The 21,974-nt window shown below is 46.1% G+C and overlaps 1 protein-coding gene across 3 annotated transcripts in view; it reads right to left on the bottom strand.

Moving 5' to 3' along the window:
• Nucleotides 1-4,211: 4,211 nt before the first annotated feature.
• kn (EBF transcription factor knot) overlaps nucleotides 4,212-21,974 on the bottom strand; it is a 139,420-nt gene continuing 121,657 nt past the window's right edge. Inside the window, exons 11-15 of one of the 3 annotated variants that reach the window (XM_050192992.2) lie at nucleotides 19,082-19,208; nucleotides 12,172-12,260; nucleotides 10,372-10,540; nucleotides 7,728-7,898; nucleotides 4,212-4,529 (exon numbers count right to left, since the gene is read on the bottom strand). In XM_050192992.2, the coding sequence (XP_050048949.1) occupies nucleotides 4,420-4,529; nucleotides 7,728-7,898; nucleotides 10,372-10,540; nucleotides 12,172-12,260; nucleotides 19,082-19,208 (666 nt within the window). In that variant the 3' untranslated portion in view covers nucleotides 4,212-4,419. The remainder of the gene's footprint in view (nucleotides 4,530-7,727; nucleotides 7,899-10,371; nucleotides 10,541-12,171; nucleotides 12,261-19,081; nucleotides 19,209-21,974) is intronic. The other 2 variants (XM_055061247.1, XM_050192993.2) reach the window with 2 other exon arrangements.

Below are 21,974 nucleotides of genomic sequence, written 5' to 3'. Positions count from 1 at the left end.
AAAAATTACGAGCGAAAATGGCATATCTAGGAGAGTGAGTTCGATCCCTTGTGACGAGCAAAGTATATTCGCCATGTCGGATGAGCATAAGCAAGCTGCATGACGGAGAGACCGACGCACATCATTTTAAAAGCTGTCCCAGATGAAACAAATACCTCACTAACAGGCTAGCTTCAGTGCTAACTATAATTTCGAAAGGTCCAGAAAATGTAACTCATACTTTACTGATTGACTTCTGTTAAAATCACACCGTCCTAAGAACGGTTCTCAAAAAAAAAAAAGTGATCATAGATATAGCGAGATAGCATAGCTTGATTCAAAAGTATAAATTGCACCATCTTCTGAGTGCTGGAAAGCAGTGTTCGTGTATCGCCGATTTTTCTCGAGATTTGACTGGCTGCTTATAAAAAGACTTGAGGTGAGGTGCATGGTATTTAGAATTCAGCACGTTCATTTATCACATTATACCTTGAACAACCATACGTCCTCGGTGAAAGATATAACCGCAAGTCTCGCTAAAGGTAACATTTTTTTTCTCCTCCCGCTTTTAACCCTTATTGACGAGTGTTGTCTACAGGCAACATACAAGAAAATAATTATTGTTTTCGTCTAGTGTCGGTGACCAGTACGAAGTTTCTGGCTAAATGTTTTCAGCCAACTCCGAACGACAGACAGCAAGCATCATTTGTTAGTTTTGAGCAGGAATACTGGACGACGAAACAGAAGTTTGGCTCGCGACTCGCTTTGCTTTGAAAGCAAGGTCACAGGAGACAGGCCGATGCAAATTATCCAGCTGCAGTGGTGTCTCAAACGTCATGTCAAGCAAATTAAATGTACACCAATGGGTCACATATGGTGAGACCTGTCTGTACAAATTCAAAACGAAGCCATAGTTGACTTGGGGTGAAGCCCACTTCCAGTTTTCTTTTTGGTGTTTTTCCGGTATTGCTGAAAAAGTTCCCGCAAGCTATATCTTTTTTATTTCGCTGATTATGCTTATTCTAGATATGTTTTGCACATTCCCACAGAAAAACATTTCTTTGGGGGGGGAGGGGGTATTTATGTGTCTATATTAAAGGCACATATAAATGTAAAATATAAATATCCATATAACTATAAAATATACACACCTGCTCATCAACGATACTGTAAACACTCCCACAAGTACAAAATATGCTCTCTATGCTGATGATGTAACTTCACTATTATCTTCTTACATGGTCGCTGGTATGGTTGGACACGCTGTTGTCGCACTTAGGGTTAAAAGAAATGAACGCGTTCGAATATCGATTGATCTATTATTTGGTCCCGAATGAATGGACGTCATAGAAAGCATACGAAAAGTAGATGCACAACTGATTTTGGATGACTAAATGAATATGGTTGTAAGTAAGCTGTCTCGTATAACATGCTGACATTGGCTAGCTGCTAAAGCAAATGTGTTATATATTTGTATGTTCCTCACACACCCTAACTATTCTTAGATTGGATATTTATATACGCATATATATATATTACAGAAAAGAAAGCATATTACGTAATGAGAGTATACCGCACACATGGCTAATCTAGATAATCTAAAAACATTATCTTGCACCAGACACAACTAGAGGCAATTCAGAGGGCCCAAGAAAGGGCGGAACATCACGGTATTCCTGCCCCGACTTGGACGCGGCCAGCGGCTTCCGCGGGTCCCCGATAGGGGCCCCCGCTGAAGCTCCTCGGGATCAAATAAAGTTCGTTGTCTGTCTGTCTCACAGTTTCCGCTCAGAGCAGTGTAGTTAGAGGAAGAGGATTAATATAGGAAGGCGATAAAATGTGAACAACCTACACACTATCAAGCCTATCTTTATGCCCCATGTATAAAAGCGCGTGGTCCGAACTTTGGCACGCACAGAAATGCCTAACTAATTTTGGAACTATACAACCGCGTTTTGTTAGACAAGTTTAACTGAAAGGGTGGTGCCGATGCTTTCTATATTTATCGAAGCAGAGTTCTCCGAATTATTTTCGTCGTGTGCTGGTCACATGTGTTTCTGTTGTTTTTCTTTTCAGTCAATGCGTATGGAGTACTTGCCGTGTTACTGAACATTGGTTTATTCTACATTACACGTGCTCTCACCATGCACTGAAATTGTTACTTCGTCTTGTGTAATGTTCACCACAATCATTTCTCCATCCGTAGTGCATATTACAGTGTAGTAGTTCATGACCGTCACGAGCTTACCTTCGTATTTCAGTCTGACCCTTGCACCATAAAACCCTATAATCACCACCATCATCATTATTCATCATTATCATCTCACCATTATTGTCATATCATCATTATCATATCATTATTCATATCATCAACGTCTATTCGCCGATGACTGTGTTATTTACCATCGTGTCACTACTAACACTGACTAATCCATTCTGCAAAATGACCTAAATTCTATTGACAAGTGGTGCTCACGCTGGATGATGGAAGAAAATATTTCCAAATGCAAGTTAATGCATGTATCACGTAAACGCTCTATATCTAAATTTCCATACTGTTTAGGCTCTGTGAATTTACCTTAGGTCGACAGTTACCGCTACCTTGGCGTTATCATCACTACAAACTAAATTCGTCGAACCACGTTCTGCAAATGACAGCCGATGCCTCAAGATCCCTGAACTATATTAAAAGATCCCTATCCTTGTCTCCTCCTTCGGTTTGTAAACTAGCATATGAAATTTTCATCCGTACCAAATTAGAATACGCGTAATAAATTTGGAATCCGTGTCAGAAGTACTTGATTGACACTTTAGAAGCTACTAAGTTTTGTACTAATAAGTTTTGTCTTATCGTATTATGACAACACTATCAGCGTTACCAACCTGAAATTATCTATTGGTCTGCCCCTTTCAGTATCAAGACGTAAAATTTCACAACTCTGCCTATTCCATAAATTGTACTATAACTTTCCTGACCTTCGTTCCTCGCTTTTATTTCCACCCGTGCGCTCATCACATCGCCTATTCAATTCTTTAAGTATCCAATGGCTTCATGGTTCTACTAAGGCTTTCAACAAATCCTTCCTTCCCGTTGCAATGTAACAATGGAACTCGCTTCCGGAATCCGTCGTTGTAGAGCGAAACCCTTCCAAATTTCGAGAGTTACTAACCGCCCATATTTTCAACTAATCATGCAAAAACTTGTGTTTTTGTGTATTTTAGTGTCTTTTCAGTTGTTGTTGCTTTTTGTTGCTTTGCACATGACCATTCCTTCGATGTTCGTATTATTGTTTTGCCCCCCCCCCCCCCTTATGTAATACCCCACATGGGGCCCTTGAGAAATAATAAATGATGATGATGATATTTCACCACTGATGTTTGATTAACATATAAAAATATTCATTTCGTACCACTGCTCACATTCATAATCTTTGAACTTTGAAGAATATCCAATTGGCTCTTGCGTGATTTTGATTATGTACAGTTCTCGAGTGCGCTCACGCACTGTAGCAGCAGGTGGATTTTTCCTCAGACGTCTCCGAAATTACAGCAGAAATCAGTCATTTCATTTGTCGGACCACATGTCTCGATTGCATTCATCATTTGAAGTATCAGTGTTTTTTTTTCTTCTGCTTCTTGCACTCTCTACCAAGACTAAGATCTAGCCTCGAGGGGGATACACGATATGTCTGTTTCCTTTCCGGTATCCGATCATGGTAGGAGCCAATCTGGCTTCAAAGCTTCGGGTGGTACAACTCTGCCACGTGGCTCTGAGGACCGACGACAGGTAATCGAGGAAAGCGTTGTAAATGTGCGGCTTGTGTTGCTGCGGATGATGCTGAACGCATCCTTTGGCGCTCGGCTCTGCAACACCCCTCGTAAGGCTCGGGATATTAATGAAATGTCAGAATGAAGCTCAAAGTGTCGCGCAATCGGTAAAATAGAACTCTCGGCAACTTGACTGCCGAGAGTTAATAAGCTGTATACACACCGGCTCTTTACTTCCTTTTTTCTTTCTTTGGCATCATACGCACAAGGCGCAGCGGCTGAGGACATGCTACAGCCTGCCGACCGATGTTTTTAAACGACACCGGGCTGCATGTCGGTATTGCGTTTACACCAGAACAATCGAAACTGCACAGCAGATCGCAGCGATTGGGAGCGCAAAGAGCGCCGCCATGCCACCCGACCGGGTCTTGACGACAGTTCGTGGCCCACTAAACGAGAACAGGTGCGCGAAGCAGGACATTTATTACGAAATGACATGGGCTGCGGCCGCAGGAGCTGGGCGGCGCCTGTGCCAGCGCCTGCGCCACGCAGCGCTCTCTGTACAGGGTTCCTCCTACGCGATGGATATGTACACACGGGCTGGGAGGAGGGCAGCGTGGTAGAAAAAACGAGTCCATGATAATACACATTGTACAAGACGACCGCTCAGCGTCACTTGGCACCCGAGGTGACGATGGAGCCGCCGTACGACTGGCCGTTGCACGTGGGCAGCGCGAACGGGTTCATGGCGGCGAAGTGGGATGGCACGATGCCTCCCATGCCTGCGGAGAAAGAGAGAATGACGTCACCGCGCGAAACGACAAGTGGCCGCTCGGCACTCCCGAGGTGCAGTGCTCGACAACCACGCGAGTGCACTGCGACTGTCCCACGACATTTGCTGACGTTGGCACACGACAGACCGAGTGTTGCGCAAAAATCAACTGCCCCGAACGTTGGCGACATGCTTTCAGTTAACCGAAACATATTCGGCAAGAGGAACTGTAACATGATCTTGAATTGTAGCGCGAAGTGACACAGACAGAGACTAGAAGCAGACAGGACGTGCGCTCGTCCTGTCCGCTTCTAGTCTTTGTGTCACTTCGCGCTACAATTCAAGATCGTGTTACCGTACCAACTCGCCTAACTTTCTATCCTTTTGCAAGAGTAACTGCGTTGTATGACAAGACTTACTAATTTAGATCTGAGATTTTGCGTGCTAAATATAGGATCTGATTTTGAGGCACGCCGTACTGAGGGACTCCGGATTAATTTTGACCACCTGGGGATTTGTTGCGTGCACCTAAATCTAAGTGAGCGAGTGTTTTCTGCATTTCGCTCCCAGCCGCCGGGATTTGATCCCGCCACCTCGAGGAACGCCATAGCCACTACGCTTCCGTGACGGATCACGGCATGACTTCTAGCTAGATGTACAATGTATTTTAGTGTGTGCTACGCCGCATTGAACTGTGTTGGCCAGGCGTTGCGTTTCCAAGGGCACGGCAGCAAAATCGGATTTAAGAAGTCTTTCTGCCTTCCAGATCGACCACTGTACCACAGAGACGACGTCTACACGCGTTTATCCTTCCGCATTTTTAGATATTTGTCACTACGGTTCGTAAAACGCAACGGAGTTTAGCGAAAATGGCGCATAAAAGTAATTAGAATGTGCCGTTTTGCAACCATGGAGCTCCTGGCGCCCCACAGACGAAGGGTGATAGAGTTTAAGTCCTCTTTTTCTTCTATGGACCCACAACTTTTGCTTGGTGACGTTTTGTTGTCGCAGCAGCCACACTCTTTGCTGGCTCAATGCAAGGTGCCAGGTTTGGGACTACATTGCACCAACAACATTGCCGATGGCCGTTCTTTTCCACAATATACCGACATTGTTAGAAATAAAGCAGTCAAAGGTCCATGGATGGTGACAGAATGCTTCGTCATCGTTGGCAAACGCTTAACTAACGATGAAAAAATGTGTTACTTTTCTCTACAGATCTTCATTCTTCTATTACACACACGCGTAAGCGGCCGTGTACTTAGATTTAGGTGCACGTTAAAGAACCCCAGGTGATCGACATTATTCCGGAGACCCCCACTACGGTGTGCCTCATAATCAGATCGTGATTTTGGCCCGTAAAACCCCATAATTTAATTTTTTGCACTACCTAATTTGTGGTTTTACCGTGGACACCCAAAGCCAATCGGCCTACCGATCTTTGGTTAACTTCCAACCCCGACGAGATTTCTGATTTTAAGCACAGAATGACATTTGCCAACGCTAACGCTCGCACCATTATTCCTCTCCAGATTCCGCGCACCACCTCATAACTATTGTGGCCCCATCGTGCTCTATGCTTAATTGTTGCTGCATTCCGCTTCCCGTTTATTTCCACATTAGCTTGGTGGGTGCTTGAGTAAGTGTTTCCTTCGAATATGTATAAGCCGAGGTATTTATATAGCTTAACTAGGGGTTTGACTTGATGTTGAATTGACACCACGTAATTACTAGTGTCTTCACTAAAGAACGTAATTCCTGATTTTTCTGTGCTAAACTTAAGATTTGTCGCTGCGTTGACATTGATATTTGCAAGTGTCTGTAAATCTCTTGCATTTTCCGCTAGTAGCACTATGTGGTCCACATACATCAGTCCGGGGACCTTTTGTTGCACCATTTGTTCATTGCGCATGTAGGATAAATCAAACCCTAATTCAGTGTTTTCCAGTCGTCTCTCTATGTCCTTAACATAAAGCACGAACAACAATGGAGACAGAGGACATTCATGATTTAGACCTTGGTGAACTTCCAGACCTTCATTATATGTTCGGCCTTTCTATGCAATTTGTACTCGGTTGTCTCTATATACCTCTCTCAGCAGCTCCACGAAATCGTCATCTATGCCTTCGTGCTTGAGATTCTCTCATAACAGTTCCCTGTATACGCTATCGTGGGCTCCTTTAATATCCAGAAATGCTATCCATAAAGGTCTATTCTGAGCTACTGAATCTCTGTGCACTGAGCTAGTACAAACGTATTATCCTCTAAGTGTCTGCCTGGTCTGAACCCATTCTGTAGTTCCACCAGTACATAATTTTTTTCTTGCGTCCATCTTACAGAAAGAACGCAAGAGGGGCAGCTTCCATGACACAGTATCTTGCTGGCGTTAGTATCATCCGCGGAAATTGTGCAGAAAAATTGATCTCTCAGACGACACATACAAGAATGCACCTAGTGTACGAGCCTAACAAGGAATGAAACGTTAGAATACAGAAAACGACTTCTCATCGATGTCGAACGAATGGTGCGCTTGGCGGCAGAGAGAATGCGGAATGCTTTATCCGTGTGTTCCACGAACGTTGCGACAGCACTGCATCGCCCATCGTCTATTCTTTCCTTTGCCTTGTGCCTAAGTGCTGTCTTTATCTATCATCCAAAACTAACCAGCCATAGCGCCTGAACATGTTGGCGACGTCGTGTAGCCGTGGCGCTGCTACCGTGGTACAGACATTATATTTCAAGTTGTGAAGTGAGTACGACATGTGCTTATTATAGCGAGGTTTCCAGAGAATACACCTATAGTTTGAAGTAGAAAGAAAGCGCCAAGCGAAGGCTGCAACACTCCGCCTCTTCTCCGTGTAAGCGTGCGGCTGCGAAAAGTCGCTCAGCACAGCATGCACACTGCCGGGTGCGCGAAATAACTCTGCGTGATTGCCACAGGCTCAACGTGTCTTGGCAAGGACGTCAGTTGCACGAAACGCACAAACAGCGTCCTCGGTCCGCAGCGCAAAACTAGGGCGTTCATGCAAATGCACCACGAAATGAGGCTCGCAATACTCTACGGCTGGCTCACCGAGAAGGCCAGTATGAGATGAGGGAAGAAAAGGTTTAACACGAGCGAGAAAGGAAGCTCTGGCAACAACGCTCTGGCCGTCGCGCCGTCGGCGTCGCTGCAGCCGGGAGGCCCGCGCGAGAGGAGCACACGCACCGTTCAAGAGTCCCGGCGACCCGGGCAGCGGCCCCGCGGCGGCATACGTGGCGTTCGCGCCGCCGGCGTACGGCCCCCCGGCTGTGGCGGCGCCGCTGCTGCTGTGCGGCGTCGAGGCGTTCGAGCCGTAGCCCCGAGGCGACACGCTGCTGCTCTGCGAGCGGCCGTACTCTGCAAGCGGCGGCAGCAGTCAGTGGGCCAAAGTCCAAGCTCCTCCGCCCCATCACATCCGTGCAGCACACGCCGTTCGACGCCAGCGTGTCTCTCGCGCACGTCGTGTCTGGGCGAAGGCCCGAGGCGCGCCGAATACTGTGCGTCTGTACGTACGTTCAAGTGACAGCCGCTTCCTTGCACACTTAGCTCTGGCGGTGCTGCACGAAACTGGTGAGGCGGAGTGTAGCGTACACAGCGAATTTCTCAGAGATCAGGGCGGGTGCCTCACAGTTCTCGAAACGGTGCCGTCGCGCAATTTATGCTGCGGCGGCACTACCGGCTGCAGCACACGGAGCAGCATTCATTTGCGAACATTCAGAGCACGTGGTCGTAACGATGCTTTTCGTGACAGCGTATGGCTTGCGGAAAGAAGACACGCCGTTCTAAGAGAACGAATAACATGAAAGTGCAGACAAAGTCACTCAGTCGTGGTTTTTTTGCCCTAATCTCCTAATGAGAACAAAAATCTCGCGTAAGCCTCATCACGTCATCAGGTCACGGTGATGTTGACAGATATGCTACGACCGCTGATTAACCCGACACCTACAGAGCCGCGTATCCGCGCTTACGCCTTAAATATTGAAAGGGAGAGACATGTCAACCAAGGCCGACTAACTAAGTTTCGTGTCGTTGCCCTTTCAAGCGAGCCTCAAGCATAGGAAGGTGACAGCCATTACAATGGGCCGGACGCTCGTGTCGCGTACTAAAGATCGCTGCTATCGCGATTCCCGTTGTGACCTCGTGTAACGAGCCTTTGACGAGGAGGACACTGCACAAAACCCGGCCAATTTCATTAACTGAAGGCGCCTCTGGTTCGGAGCAGACCTTAAGAACGAAAGGCTTTATGAATACCACTCCTGATTGCTACTATAGGACGGCGACAGCGAATCGCAGATAAGTGTGTCATACTTATCAGTTATCCAGGCTCTGAGATTTGCTGTTTAGACTATAGTCTGATATAATGTCGCACATATGCACACATAATTGCGGCTTGGCTTTTGCACGGTCACTTATCCTCAATAAGCAGAAGGCAGTGATAACTCATACATTTCCGTCAATGGACTGGTTCCATTCGTGTTCAACCTGAAAAATAGCGAGGCGTGCAGTCATCCTAGAAACTCGCAAGTCTGTCAAACCAGACCTCACAGAAATATTGCTCAATCCGCTTCAGTAATCAAAAATAACGTACAGCGCGAAGGACAAGGACAGCGATAGACGACATACACAGCGCTGTCCTTGTCCTTCTCGCTGTACGTTATTTTTGATCATGAATTACCAACTAGCCCAAGCAACCACCCTAGTTCGCTTCAGTAACTTTTTGGCATGTTCGTCATCGTCGCCTTCTCAGTTCAAGCCCCAGCTTTCGCCCACGTGCTTCTGCTGTTCGGAGAGGGTAAAAGAAAACGCGATGTTTTGCCCCGTGCTGATTGCTGCTTCCCAGCAACAAAATATCCATGCTTCAACTGCGAGAGAAAGTGAAATATCGGGCTCGCTCATGGAACACCCACCTCGCGCATCACCTGCGATAACAGGCTGTGCTGCCACGAAGCACAGCACGTCAAAGGCATTTGCACTTTCAAACCGTCTAACGAAATGTGTCCCTGAGCTGCAATGGTTCTTGTAGCTGCTGCAGTAAAGAGCACCACAAAAAGGAATTTCAAACTTCTGGAGTATTAGGAAATTAGACGGTGTTCGCAACGTGTCAGATCGGTTTATAAGTTCGTTGTGTTTCGAGATTTAAGAGGCTGATGTCCCTATATCATCGCCCATAGCACGCAAAAGTGACTCACGAGTGAAATCACAGACTGTTCAAGTTCACGTGAAAGCGAACTGCCAATGCACATGGCAACACCAGCGCTATTCACGGCGCGTCGCAAGGCAGGCCGAAATGCAAAAACCAATATATGATACCGCTGTGGGTGTAACTGCGATAAATGAACGCATGCTAAGCGTACCGGATAAAGTTGGATAAAACATCGCTGTGATTTTTATCATGCAGTTTAAACGTCACTCTCTGTTTAATTTTACACGTGTGACTTTATGCGCCGTGAGCGAAACTTGAAGTGTGCCGCTGCTTTATTTTTCTTTTGAGGCACGTGTTTGCAGGTGCTTTTTGTTTTTCTATGTCTGCATGCGGTGTGCGTCTAAACCGTTATTTCCTCGCTATTTCCTTCGCTCCTGTTGTTTATTTTTCTGCATATCTCTTACGCCTCTCTCTTTTTCCATTTTGTTTTAATGCGTTCTCTTTGAAGAATGCTATTGTTATCGGCTAGTTGGTGTTTCATTTTATGGATACAAAGGGCGAAAAAAAAAAGAAATAAAAGAACACGCAACGTAAATAAACACAGGCGTTTTGCGCTACGCCTTCTTACGAGACTTTTATTTTCTTCGCATTATGACGGGCACAGATGCCGCTGTCCCGGCGGCTCACCGTTTTCCTGGACGTTGACGGCCAGCTGACCGGCGGCGGCGTACGCGTTGAAGCCGGCCGATCCTCCGGAGAGTGCGGGCGAGCGCGGGCCCTGCAGCGAGAGCTGGTTCTGCCGGGGCATGCTGTACAGCGCCTCGGCCAGGTCGGCGGCCCGCTTCAGGATGATCTCCTGCAGAGTCAGGCTCCGAGTCAGGCCGCTAGAAATAATCCTGTCTCGCTCCGCTAACTCTCCTGCGCCGAAGAGCGGTTTGGCCCTTGAGAAAGGCATTATCGTCGTACGCGAGACTCCTACGACACCCAACTGGTAGGTTCCTGTGCTCGCAATTTCGGAGAATACACATCGGAATAGCGGCGACGAACTGCCCTTTAGAATTGTGAATACTTCAAGCACAGTCAAGTGCCGACAAGCGACGGACTTTCGCATAGTGTATGGGAACGCACCTCGGTAAACGCCACGCGTATTCTGCAAACATCAAAGCGAAGAGACAGTAGCAAAAAAAGTGGCTAAGCGGCCCTTAATTCAAAACAATATAAGCTGGGGCTCCCACCCACCAGAGCAGGTTAGTGTGCCCTCTCGGCGCTGCCACTCGGGCATATTTGGTCAAGCGATATAATACGAGAAAGCGAAACCCTTCGATGCCATATCTAGAAATATCAAGTTAAAAAGAACATGTTATGCCTGTATGTGAATACCCGTCGAATATTCGTTAGAATATTTTATTTTATCAAACATACGAAGGCCTCGTGTGGCTCTTAAAGTGGAAGCATAAGTGAAAGATGTATTATTTGCTATTATTTTGGTTAAGCGGACAACATTCTATTCGTTTGGCTAGCGTGTGTTCAACGGACATGCACCAATAAAAAAAAATATATGCGGATCCCACGCACTGTGAAAGTCGACGTAAGCGAAGCTTTATGTGCCGTTTGCTTTGAATGACGATAATCAGCGGTGATGTTGACTGCGAATGCATAATTTTCTCAGCGTTTAGTGCAATACAGAGAAGTGTTTATTTTTCAGAAATAGCATAAGCGTACCGTACCTTCAGTTTGTCCGCAACCATAGGGTTTCATTGCCTTCTCGCGTCATCTTTCCCCTCTCGCGCCCTCTCCCCTGTATGGCTACTGCGAGGATGACAATGCTCTTATTCATGCGTTTCGTGCCTGTTCTACCCATTTTCTGCCTCCTCTCCCCGTCTTATCTACAATTCTGTCTATGTACCCTCTGAACTTGCACGTGAGTAGAAACGTAAGCGCTGCAGTTTCTGTAATTAGGTTCACGGATAATTACCACTGCCAAAAAACTAACGTGGCGTCAACCAGGAAGCTCCAGAGGGCGCTGTGATAGCTAGGACACTAGGCAACATAATAAGAGCTTGGTGGCGCCACCCACCACCCCGTTCCAAAGGGCATGCTCATAGCATCCATCCATCCATCCATCCGCGATGGAAAGGTCGAAACGAGTTTCTCGCGTCGACTTTCCTCTCTGCGGCACTCCTGCCATGTATATGCACGCTCCGAACCACCTCCCGACGCTGCGTGACAGACAGAAGCAGCGCGAAAGTCAAAGGAAGAGGCAAATAAAGCTTCGCTTTAAAACATTGAGCCATACTTTTCAAATTATGAGAGATGTGACCGACAGAGAAGGCTGGACAGGCAGCACTTTCTAGAAGTGCCTTGCTGCATCGCGCGGGTACTCAAGTTGACTTCCCACGTGATCAGCTCCGCGAAAATGCAGTGCAACGGCACACTACCAGCAAGCAGCACGGTCTGGCGCGAAAAGTAAGAGTCGCCTGAACCCACCTTGGGAAGCTTTTCGGGGTCACCGGGATGGCGCGGGATGAGCTTCGCTAGCCGCTGGAAGCCGTAGTCGATGGTGGGCTCGTTGAGCGCTGTGCGAGACAAGCATGCGCCGGGGCGTCAGCCAACCCACGCGCGTCACTCTATTTAAGGCAAAAACTCCGGGGCAAGTAAGTCAACTCGCTCAGGGTGTGGCCACTGCGGTAAACTTAGATCAAGCATGCACCAAAAAACACTGTTTGCTTTCATTCCTCGGTACCTTTAAGCCACAAAACTTCTCATTCGTAAAAGTTTATTTCACATGGAGCCTTCGCTATATAATATGTCCCACATCACGACTGGCTACCATCTGTTCATGCAGACAGTTCTGGCGTAAGCACTTCTTTGTGAATAAGGACCCCAGCCCGTATTTACAAAACGCGCGCTTTGTAATATTAAATGTTCTGATGCTGTATTAGCGAAGGCTGCTAGCCAATTGGAAATGACACTATTGCCATTGTCTGTCAAAGTTTTGGCAATTCGGCTCCCGGTTCCTAGACTATACGCCAACTTGGCAGCGAGGATGTTTGGAGGAAGGGAACACAGGCAAGACAACCAACATAGGGAAGACCGAACAGCCAAGTATGGTTCTGCAACATAAAGTTGCAAGGCGCGAGACGGCGGCAAGCAAGTGGCAGGTACGCGGTAATACGATGATTTGACCTCTTGGCACTGAGCGTCCGACCTCCATTCCTTGCACTACATCACCCTGCCCTGCCCTAGTTGTCACTAACCCGAAGGTTATGCGTATGCATGCGTGATGACGAAAAGCAATAATACATTTAGGAGAATTTTCTTAAACACGTCGCACGTATCTGTACGGCGAACACGCCTTCTCAGCCTCAGCGCTCTCTCATGATGTCTAGAACAAGAAAACTGAACGGCACTCTTCCTTCAGACGCAATTTAGTCGTCACTGCCGTTGTTCAGTTATGATGGAAAGCTTTTAGCTCGGGGGCTCTGATCTAAATACACGGGAAAGAAGCAATCGTTTTTCTGCGGAACCACTGCAGCGAATTTGATAAGGATTGTTACATTTAAAAGAAAAGGTTAAAATTTAATGACTGTTGAAGCGGATTTTTATTTAGGCCGTCGATATATTGATAAATGCTGCCGAAATTGCAAAATTTAGAAAAACGAAACTATCATGTTTACAACTCTACACCTCAGCAATGAAGAAGAGTAGCACAATTTTTAAAGCTGCATTTAATGATACAACGAAATGCGGACAAAACTGATTTATACATCCCTGGGATATGTATTACTTATTTGTGAATAGGGCTTTTGCAAAACTCTTGTAATATTGTAACAGATTCATGTAAGCTGAAACTTATTTCAAATGTCCGCTTTCGGCGCTCTAACGGATGCAGGGGCCCTATAACGTAAAACTATTCCAATATGTTTTTATTCCAATCTCCTCACGTCAAATTTACGTAACCACCGACGCAAGCATCGGCCGGTCATCCGAAGAGTTGTCTCAACACACCAATCAAACGCTATCCTCTTTTATAGGAAGTCCCTTTTGTTTGCTTTAAAAGCGGATAACATTGCCTACACTGAGCGGCTTGTCTTATCTAATTGGCTGACAAGAGGCGAGGAGCACGCTCAAGTGGAGAGGGATTCGATGGGGCCGAGCCAGTGCACTGAAGGTCGATAACCGAATGAAGAGGGTGGTGCCGGCGTCTGCGATTGGTCCGCTTTCCCTTACTTAGCTTGCGGTGGCTGGTCGAAAATTGCGGTGGCATGCACCGGATGGTTAATAATGCTGCTAAAACGGATCCTCAGCAAAGAAGAGTTGGCAGAGCGAGGTCGTAAACGTTCCGAAAGTGCTCGAAAACGTTACACGGTCATGCAAAAAGTTTTATTGTACGCAAGTAAACCCATGCAGTTCGGCAGTGCGAGTAACCAGTGCCTTAGCGATCGACGGCAGCCATCTTTTATTCCTTTCGGAACGGGGCAACATGCGGCTATTCAGAAAAAAATTAAGTTTTTTTCGGAATATTAGCGCATCTTTAACGCGTACATGTCACTTTGACGCGGTGAGTTTTCGCGGTTTTGTGACGTCGCGTAACAGGCAGGTGAAGTGGGTGCAACCCGAACACTTTCGACCAATCGCCGAGGCCTAATGCCCAAAAAAGCGTCGAATCCGAAATAACTATATTTTTTTGTTTGGTCCAATCATGCATAATCGGTGTGTACACGTCATATCAGATGGGGAGCTATCGAGGTTTGAGTGACGTCGCGTGACAGACAGGCGAAGTGGGGGTGGTCCCAAAAAATTTTCGCCCAATAGCGGAGAGCTGATTGCAGAATTGGAATAGAAAAGTTTGGAATAGCTTTACGTTATAGCGCCACAGGTTACAGAACTGCAATATCTGTTTATCTGAACTGTTTATCTGTTGCGAATTGGTAAGCTTCCTGCTTGTATATTTTTTTCAAGCTTACCAGTTTTCGGCAATTAAAAAAAGCTTCCAAAGTTTTCCCTTCTCTCTCAAATGCAAGAACATTCAATAAAATTGGTCCAGGGGTTATTCCACAAAAGCATTTCTGCATTTTACATGCATACTAGATTTGGCAGCATTCTATTGGGGCTTGAGCTAAAGCTTCCTTTTAAGTTCGGCGAATAGAGAAGATTTTTTTCTTAAACGGCAGCCTCATTCGAGGAAGGCCCCATGAGGATGGCTCAGGAATAGTTTCTTATATACGGCCGCATTGTGTTCGAAATGGGAATGGCAACATTCCGCTGAACATCCCAGTGGGACAAGGCGATTGTCGCAGTATCCGTGACCAACCAACAAATGCGTGGTTTGCACGCACAGGTATGGTGGCGGCGCCAACGACGACCAGGCAGAACAAGCAACTCATCGAGCATAAGCTCTCCTATGTCCTGACGTTCAAAGCGCAGCTGCATTTAGCAGACTCCGTAGTTAGCAGACACATTATCAATTATTCAATGTATCAAAGTTTAAAAAGAAAACTGCGCTCTGGTTTTTATCTCATTAACTCATTTCATCTCATTCCGTTTCCACTTTAAGTGAAGAAGTCAAAGCGCCTGTACCACCGCGTAGATGATGTTAACTTTACACGAGGTCAAGAGACTGAAATCTCAGCCACGCAGTACCACCGGAGACACGCGTGCGTCCAAGCGGTCCGATCCGTCAGCGGCTCCGCGACTGCGGATACTTGTGGGAAATTGGACGCGGTTGTTTGAGACACGACCACTCGTCGCACGTTGAAGAACGTATTAACTCTGCCTCTTTTGTAAGGTGCCAAATACGAGAAAAAACAGCGAGACATAGGACGTAGTAATTGGGAGTTATCGAACAATTAAGTGCACAGAAGAAATAAACGTGATAAAATAACATATTAATGTCTTTCACAGCACATCACTACAACGCGAGAACAAACAAAAACAAACGAAAGTAAAAACACAAATTGGAAACAAGGAGAAAATATAAGGCGCACCTATTCAAAGCTGGGGTATCCGACGGCGTGCAATGCGATGAGATCACCTAAAAGAAACGTCCGCTTGATAATAAGAAACACAACAAGTGGGTGTCATTAATCAACAAAGTTTGAATGAAACGTAAAATGGCAGCGTGCACTGTGCAGAAAGGGTCGAGCTGGCCGCAGTAAGGTGCGCGCATTCCACGGTGAGTTGTGCAAAAATGCGCCCCACGCGCTGCCCTTCAGAAGTAAACGGCTGTGCATGACTGCAAGTATATATGGAACACCTGACCTGTGACGCAGGTTGTTCGAGTAATTTTGTTAGTCTAAAGATTAAAGAAAACGCGGTTTTTCGTCCCATATATTCAAGACTAGAAACAGTTGCTACCCTGACATGCATTCTGGAAGCTCAAGTACTCTCGCAGGTACATCGTCACCGACAGTTTTCATGTACGAGTTCATTGAGGAATAGTACCATTGAGGGATAGCTCCCAGAAAACATTTTTAAATACCAAAATAAGTCTCATAAAACATAAGACAATAGTGGAGCCTTTGTCACTATTTTAATGTTGTCAATGCTTTTTTTATGCGGCTCTTACATTTTCTTTTACTTATGTGACGTGCAATGTCAAAATACTCTTGCATGTGGACTTTTTATACACTAATGTTTCACACTGATTATTGAGCAATAATTCATAATGCTCTATAAATACTACAGAGTGCAATCAAGCAGCTAGAATGTGTGTTGTAAAATTGTTTCCGCAGGACTCAAATTTAATTATTCATCGTGCTTCGCATTCTTTAAGAAATATATATTTTGCCTTAAGTTGTTCCTGAACAAGGTACTGTAAATGCAAGTGGATAATTTCACTTTAGGCACCATGAATGCTCAAATGCTAACGTTACGTTGTTTCATGACTTCTGGCAAGTGTGCCATTGACAAGTCAATGGTATGCTTCCGGTATCATCATCATCATCATCAGCCTGGTTACGCCCACTGCAGGGCAAAGGCCTCTCCCATACTTCTCCAACAACCCCGGTCATGTACTAATTGCGGCCATGCCGTCCCTGCAAACTTCTTAATCTCATCCGCCCACCTAACTTTCTGCCGCCCCCTGCTACGCTTCCCTTCCCTTGGGATCCAGTCCGTAACCCTTAATGACCATCGGTTATCTTCCCTCCTCATTACATGTCCTGCCCATGCCCATTTCTTTTTCTTGATTTCAACTAAGATGTCATTAACTCGCGTTTGTTCCCTCAACCAATCTGCTCTTTTCTTATCCCTTAACGTTACACCTATCATTCTTCTTTCCATAGCTCGTTGCGTCGTCCTCAATTTGAGTAGAACCCTTTTCGTAAGCCTCCAGGTTTCTGCCCCGTAGGTGAGTACTGGTAAGACGCAGCTATTATACACTTTTCTCTTGAGGGATAATGGCAACCTGCTGTTCATGATCTGAGAATGCCTGCCAAACGCACCCCAGCCCATTCTTATTCTTCTGATTATTTCCGTCTCATGATCCGGATCCGCCGTCACTACCTGCCCTAAGTAGATGTATTCCCTTACGACTTCCAGTGCCTCGCTGCCTATTGTAAATTGCTGTTCTCTTCCGAGACTGTTAAACATTACTTTAGTTTTCTGCAGATTAATTTTTAGACCTACTCTTCTGCTTTGCCTCTCCAGGTCAGTGAGCATGCATTGCAATTGGTCCCCTGAGTTACTAAGCAAGGCAATATCATCAGCGAATCGCAAGTTACTAAGGTATTCTCCATTAATTTTTATCCCCAATTCTTCCCAATCCAGGTCTCTGAATACCTCCTGTAAACACGCTGTGAATAGCATTGGAGAGATCGTATCTCCCTGCCTGACGCCTTTCTTTATTGGGATTTTGTTGCTTTCTTTATGGAGGACTACGGTGGCTGTGGAGCCGCTATAGATATTTTTCAGTATTTTTACATACGGCTCGTCTACACCCTGATTCCTTAATGCCTCCATGACTGCTGAGGTTTCGACAGAATCAAACGCTTTCTCATAATCAATGAAAGCTATATATAAGGGTTGGTTATATTCCGCACATTTCTCTATCACCTGATTGATAGTGTGAATATGATCTATTGTTGAGTAGCCTTTACGGAATCCTGCCTGGTCCTTTGCTTGACAGAAGTCTAAGGTGTTCCTGATTCTATTTGCGATTACCTTAGTAAATATTTTGTAGGCAACGGACAGTAAGCTGATCGGTCTATAATTTTTCAAGTCTTTGGCGTCCCCTTTCTTATGGATTAGGATTATGTTAGCGTTCTTCCAAGATTCCGGTACGCTCGACGTCATGAGGCATTGCGTATACAGGGTGGCCAGTTTCTCTAGAACAATCTGCCCACCATCCTTCAACAAATCTGCTGTTACCTGATCCTCCCCAGCTGCCTTCCCCCTTTGCATTTCTCCCAAGGCTTTCTTTACTTCTTCCGGCGTTACCTTTGGGACTTCGAATTCCTCTAGACTATTTTCTCTTCCATTATCGTCGTGGGTGCTACTGGTACTGTATAAATCTCTATAGAACTCCTCAGCCACTTGAACTATCTCATCCATATTAGTAATGATATTGCCGGCTTTGTCTCTTAACGCATACATCTGATTCTTGCCAATTCCTAGTTTCTTCTTCACTGTTTTTAGGCTTCCGCCGTTCCTGAGAGCATGTTCAATTCCATCCATTCTATCAATTCTATCAATTCTAGCTTCCGGTATATACATACTATATTCAGATTTGTCCACACTAAATTCTGGTGAAATTCAGGCGGCCTTCTGAAATATGGTTCTAAAACATGCTGCCCATTAGGTTACACTGGTGCATTGCGGCGAAGTGCAACAGATGGCCGCAGAGGCAAAATTCCTGGACGTGATCCTAAATTTCTTTTTTGTGAAAAATACGAGAGACCGAACAGAAAGCTCACTCACCAGAATTTTTCTTTAAATAAAGAAGTGTGACGACTGTGATACAAAGCGGTTAAGCGTGGTGCGAGCGCTTCTTGGTGTTACGGAGGTTACACTTTCAAGAAAAGGCCGACGCCTGAGATAGCTTCTCGGTGGAGAGGCTGCGTAAGGCCGACCTATACGCCTTTCCTTGCGGGTTGCATTGCGCTCGAAGGGGAGAACGGCCACAAGAAAAAATTTTCGATAAGAAAGGCTGTTGGCGAACGCACCCATTATTGAGCTGATGACCATTATTGTTACGAATAGTTGTGAAGGTAGGGCGAACTACTTTCTAAATTAGTTTACTTGGAACATGGCGCTTAGCTTTTACTTCGCCGAACTCTCCATAGAACTGCACATCAGCCAGCCTGCTTGACATACAAACTTGTCTGCGTCATTGTGCATGGAACGTAGTCGGAAGTGCGATGTACACGGACAGGAGCCGCGAGGTGGTGTTACTCACAGACATAGACGAACCTCCCCGGCGCGCCTTTGCAGAACTGCTTGGACTTGTACGACAGCGTCACTTCGACGACGCCGGGGATGTGTCGTGGAGGCGTCTGCACCCGGATAGCGTGAGACGTGATAAGCTGCAGGGCGAAATCAATCAATCAAATTATATACTACTGAAAACATTAATCAAGTGTCAATGTCTACCCCAGGATTGTTCTTTAAGCCTTTCAGAACAGCAATACGTTTTACCGTTTCGCATAGATAATGGTGCGACACAGTCATTGATGATTGAAAAAGATTTAATTTTCAATACTAAACATTATATCTAAGTGGACAAATAAGATAGCGCGTGATAACGTTATATGAATAGCATTCTGCAGGCAAAAATCTCGCAGAGATAGACAGCAAACGTGACAGCGATTAACCAGTGGAGTCTTGTGGCGTCTCAGTGGCGGCATTATGAAAGAGCGGGAGAATGCTGGCACTTAGATGAGCGATTTGCCCCCTCTGGGGCTGAGCAGTATGCTGCGAAAGAATAGGGGAGGGAAACGACAATCCGCACTGCCTGCCGACAGAAAGGAAGCGAGATGCGCTCTTGAAATCTGTTGCAGGCGAAAAGACGGCACTTATTAAACAATGAAGGAGGAGATCGAAAAGCAATGACTGAATGCAGCCGCCTCCAGAGCTCAGCTAATTCTCGACTGGAGTCCCCGACGCTTTCGGTTTCTCCGTATACCTGGCTTTCGTGAAGGCACAAACATCAGTGAGCATTATATAGGGTGCCCATGAAACTTGAGCCAAACTTTAAATATACGCAAATGCCACGTAGCTGGACGGAACCTAAGTAATGTTGTTTGCCGTCTCTTGGAGATACTCAGATTGTCTTTTTGCATTCCGCCTAATTACATAATTAGTCCTAATTAATTAATCAAGTTCTTGAATATTATTATTTGGGGGAAAGTGTCAATAAGAAAATTGGAGCGCAACATGAAAAACTCCCGATACACCTTTCTGTTGCTCAATACGTGCAACCTAAAAGTGTTTTTCCTAGCGTGACCGCGAATATACGAAAAATCGCCGTGCAACTGGCCGCTCGAGGCACTTTGTTTGTATTCGCGGGGTTCTCGCACGCCTGGAAAAAAAATATGTTGCACGCATTGATCAGCAGAAAGTTGTATCCGGAGTCTTTAATGTTGGTCTACAATTTTCTCATTGACACATTCAATCTAATTATAATATTTGATTACTTAATCAACACTAATTAGGTGACTGGGTAAAATGCAAAACAATAATCTGGACGTCTCCAAGCAATGGCAAACGAGATTACCTTGGGTCTGTGCAGCTACGTGGCACTTGCATATTTTTAAAGTTTGGCTCAAGTTACGTGAGACACCCGGTGTACAGGCCGCCGCCTGCTGTAGGCGACGACCGAACCAGTTTCTGGTTGGCGATGCTTCGTCTACTCGAGGCAGTGGAAAGACGGCGAGGGAATCTGGCTCGTAGCGGGGTGTTCCCCTGCACTCCGTTAGATCACCTTCAGTTTCCGGCTGCGGTAGGGGCATCGGGACCGTTGTGGATGAGGTCCTCTCTATTCAAAATAATATAGCCATGAGACTTTATTTACTGGTTATAGCCATGACATGCGCTTATTGACCGCATGTGTGGAAATATCTGCATGCACATGATTGCTCTTCGAAGCTGCAGCTGCTATCAATAATTTCTCGCTCAAATGCGGCACTGGTTTACTACCTCTGGTTGGAAGTGACATTTCAAACGCTTGGGCATTCCTTATCAGAACGGGAGACATGCCTGCGTGCGACTCTTGCTGAAGGAAAGACAGAGAGCGAAGGGAGCATCTTCTCCGCCTATGTGTTCACGTTGCTACGACAGCGCCACCCTCTCCGGACAGCACTAATTAAATTAAATTCTGTGGTTCCACGTGCCAAAACCACGAGCTGATTATGAGGCACGGCGCAGTTCGGGATTCCAGATTAATTTAACCACCTGGGGTTCTTTAATTACACCTGTGCACCGTACACTGGCGTTTTTTTTTTTTTTTTCTGCATTTCGCACCCTTGAAATGCGGCCTCTGCGGCCAGGATTCGATCGCCCCTTCTAGGGCTTAGTAGCGCCACACCATAGACGCAACGCCACCACGGGGGTCCAGTCGGCCTTAAACTGGTCGGACTCAAGACCGCTTTCAGAGGCGAAAATCTTTGGAACATGGTCGTACTACGCGGCGATGGCGCGGGAAGCAACTAGAGCGTTAGTTCAGTTTCTCAAGTCGATAGGTCACACCATGTGGATCTACACGCATGCAGCAGGCAGTGCTCTTCTTTCTCTCCTCCTCGTCCCTTCATCCCCGTAATTTTGACCACCTTTAACGTGCACCCAATACACGGCACACGGGCGTTATAGCCCGAAGCCCCTCACCACGACGGCGTGGCTCAGAATAAGATCGTGGTTTTGACTTGCAAAACCCCAGAATTTAATTGTTTTTTATCCCATTGCTGCATGGCATGACCAGACGGACGTGCGTCTCGTCAGCCTTTCTTCTCTTAATGCACAAAGGGACAAATAAAGTGCTTTTCGAGTAGAACGCTTCTCTGTCCACCATCACTTTTTCTCGCTTGTTCACTGAAAAACTTCAGGGGCAGCGCTCCCGTCTTGTTGCGATGGATTTACCGTTCATTAAGACGCGGCCCGATTTTCTGCGGGAACCACGTCGAGGAAACGGAGAAACGTTTTTCGCCACAGCGAGGGCACCGAGTTGTACTCCACCTCAGGTCATGGTTCCTCGGACGACGTGTTGTAGACTATCATGCCCCGAAAAGCTACAAGAATTCTCGTGGAACTTTCGGCGTGAAGTGCATCTGTCGTGAAGGTTGACCGCTGTAGTCTTG

The sequence above is a fragment of the Dermacentor andersoni genome, chromosome 1 (genome assembly GCF_023375885.2).
Source record: "Dermacentor andersoni chromosome 1, qqDerAnde1_hic_scaffold, whole genome shotgun sequence".
Taxonomy (NCBI): Eukaryota; Metazoa; Arthropoda; class Arachnida; order Ixodida; family Ixodidae; genus Dermacentor; species Dermacentor andersoni.
The sequence above is the reverse complement of the archived record's forward strand: the minus strand, read 5'-3'. Positions and strand labels throughout refer to the sequence as shown.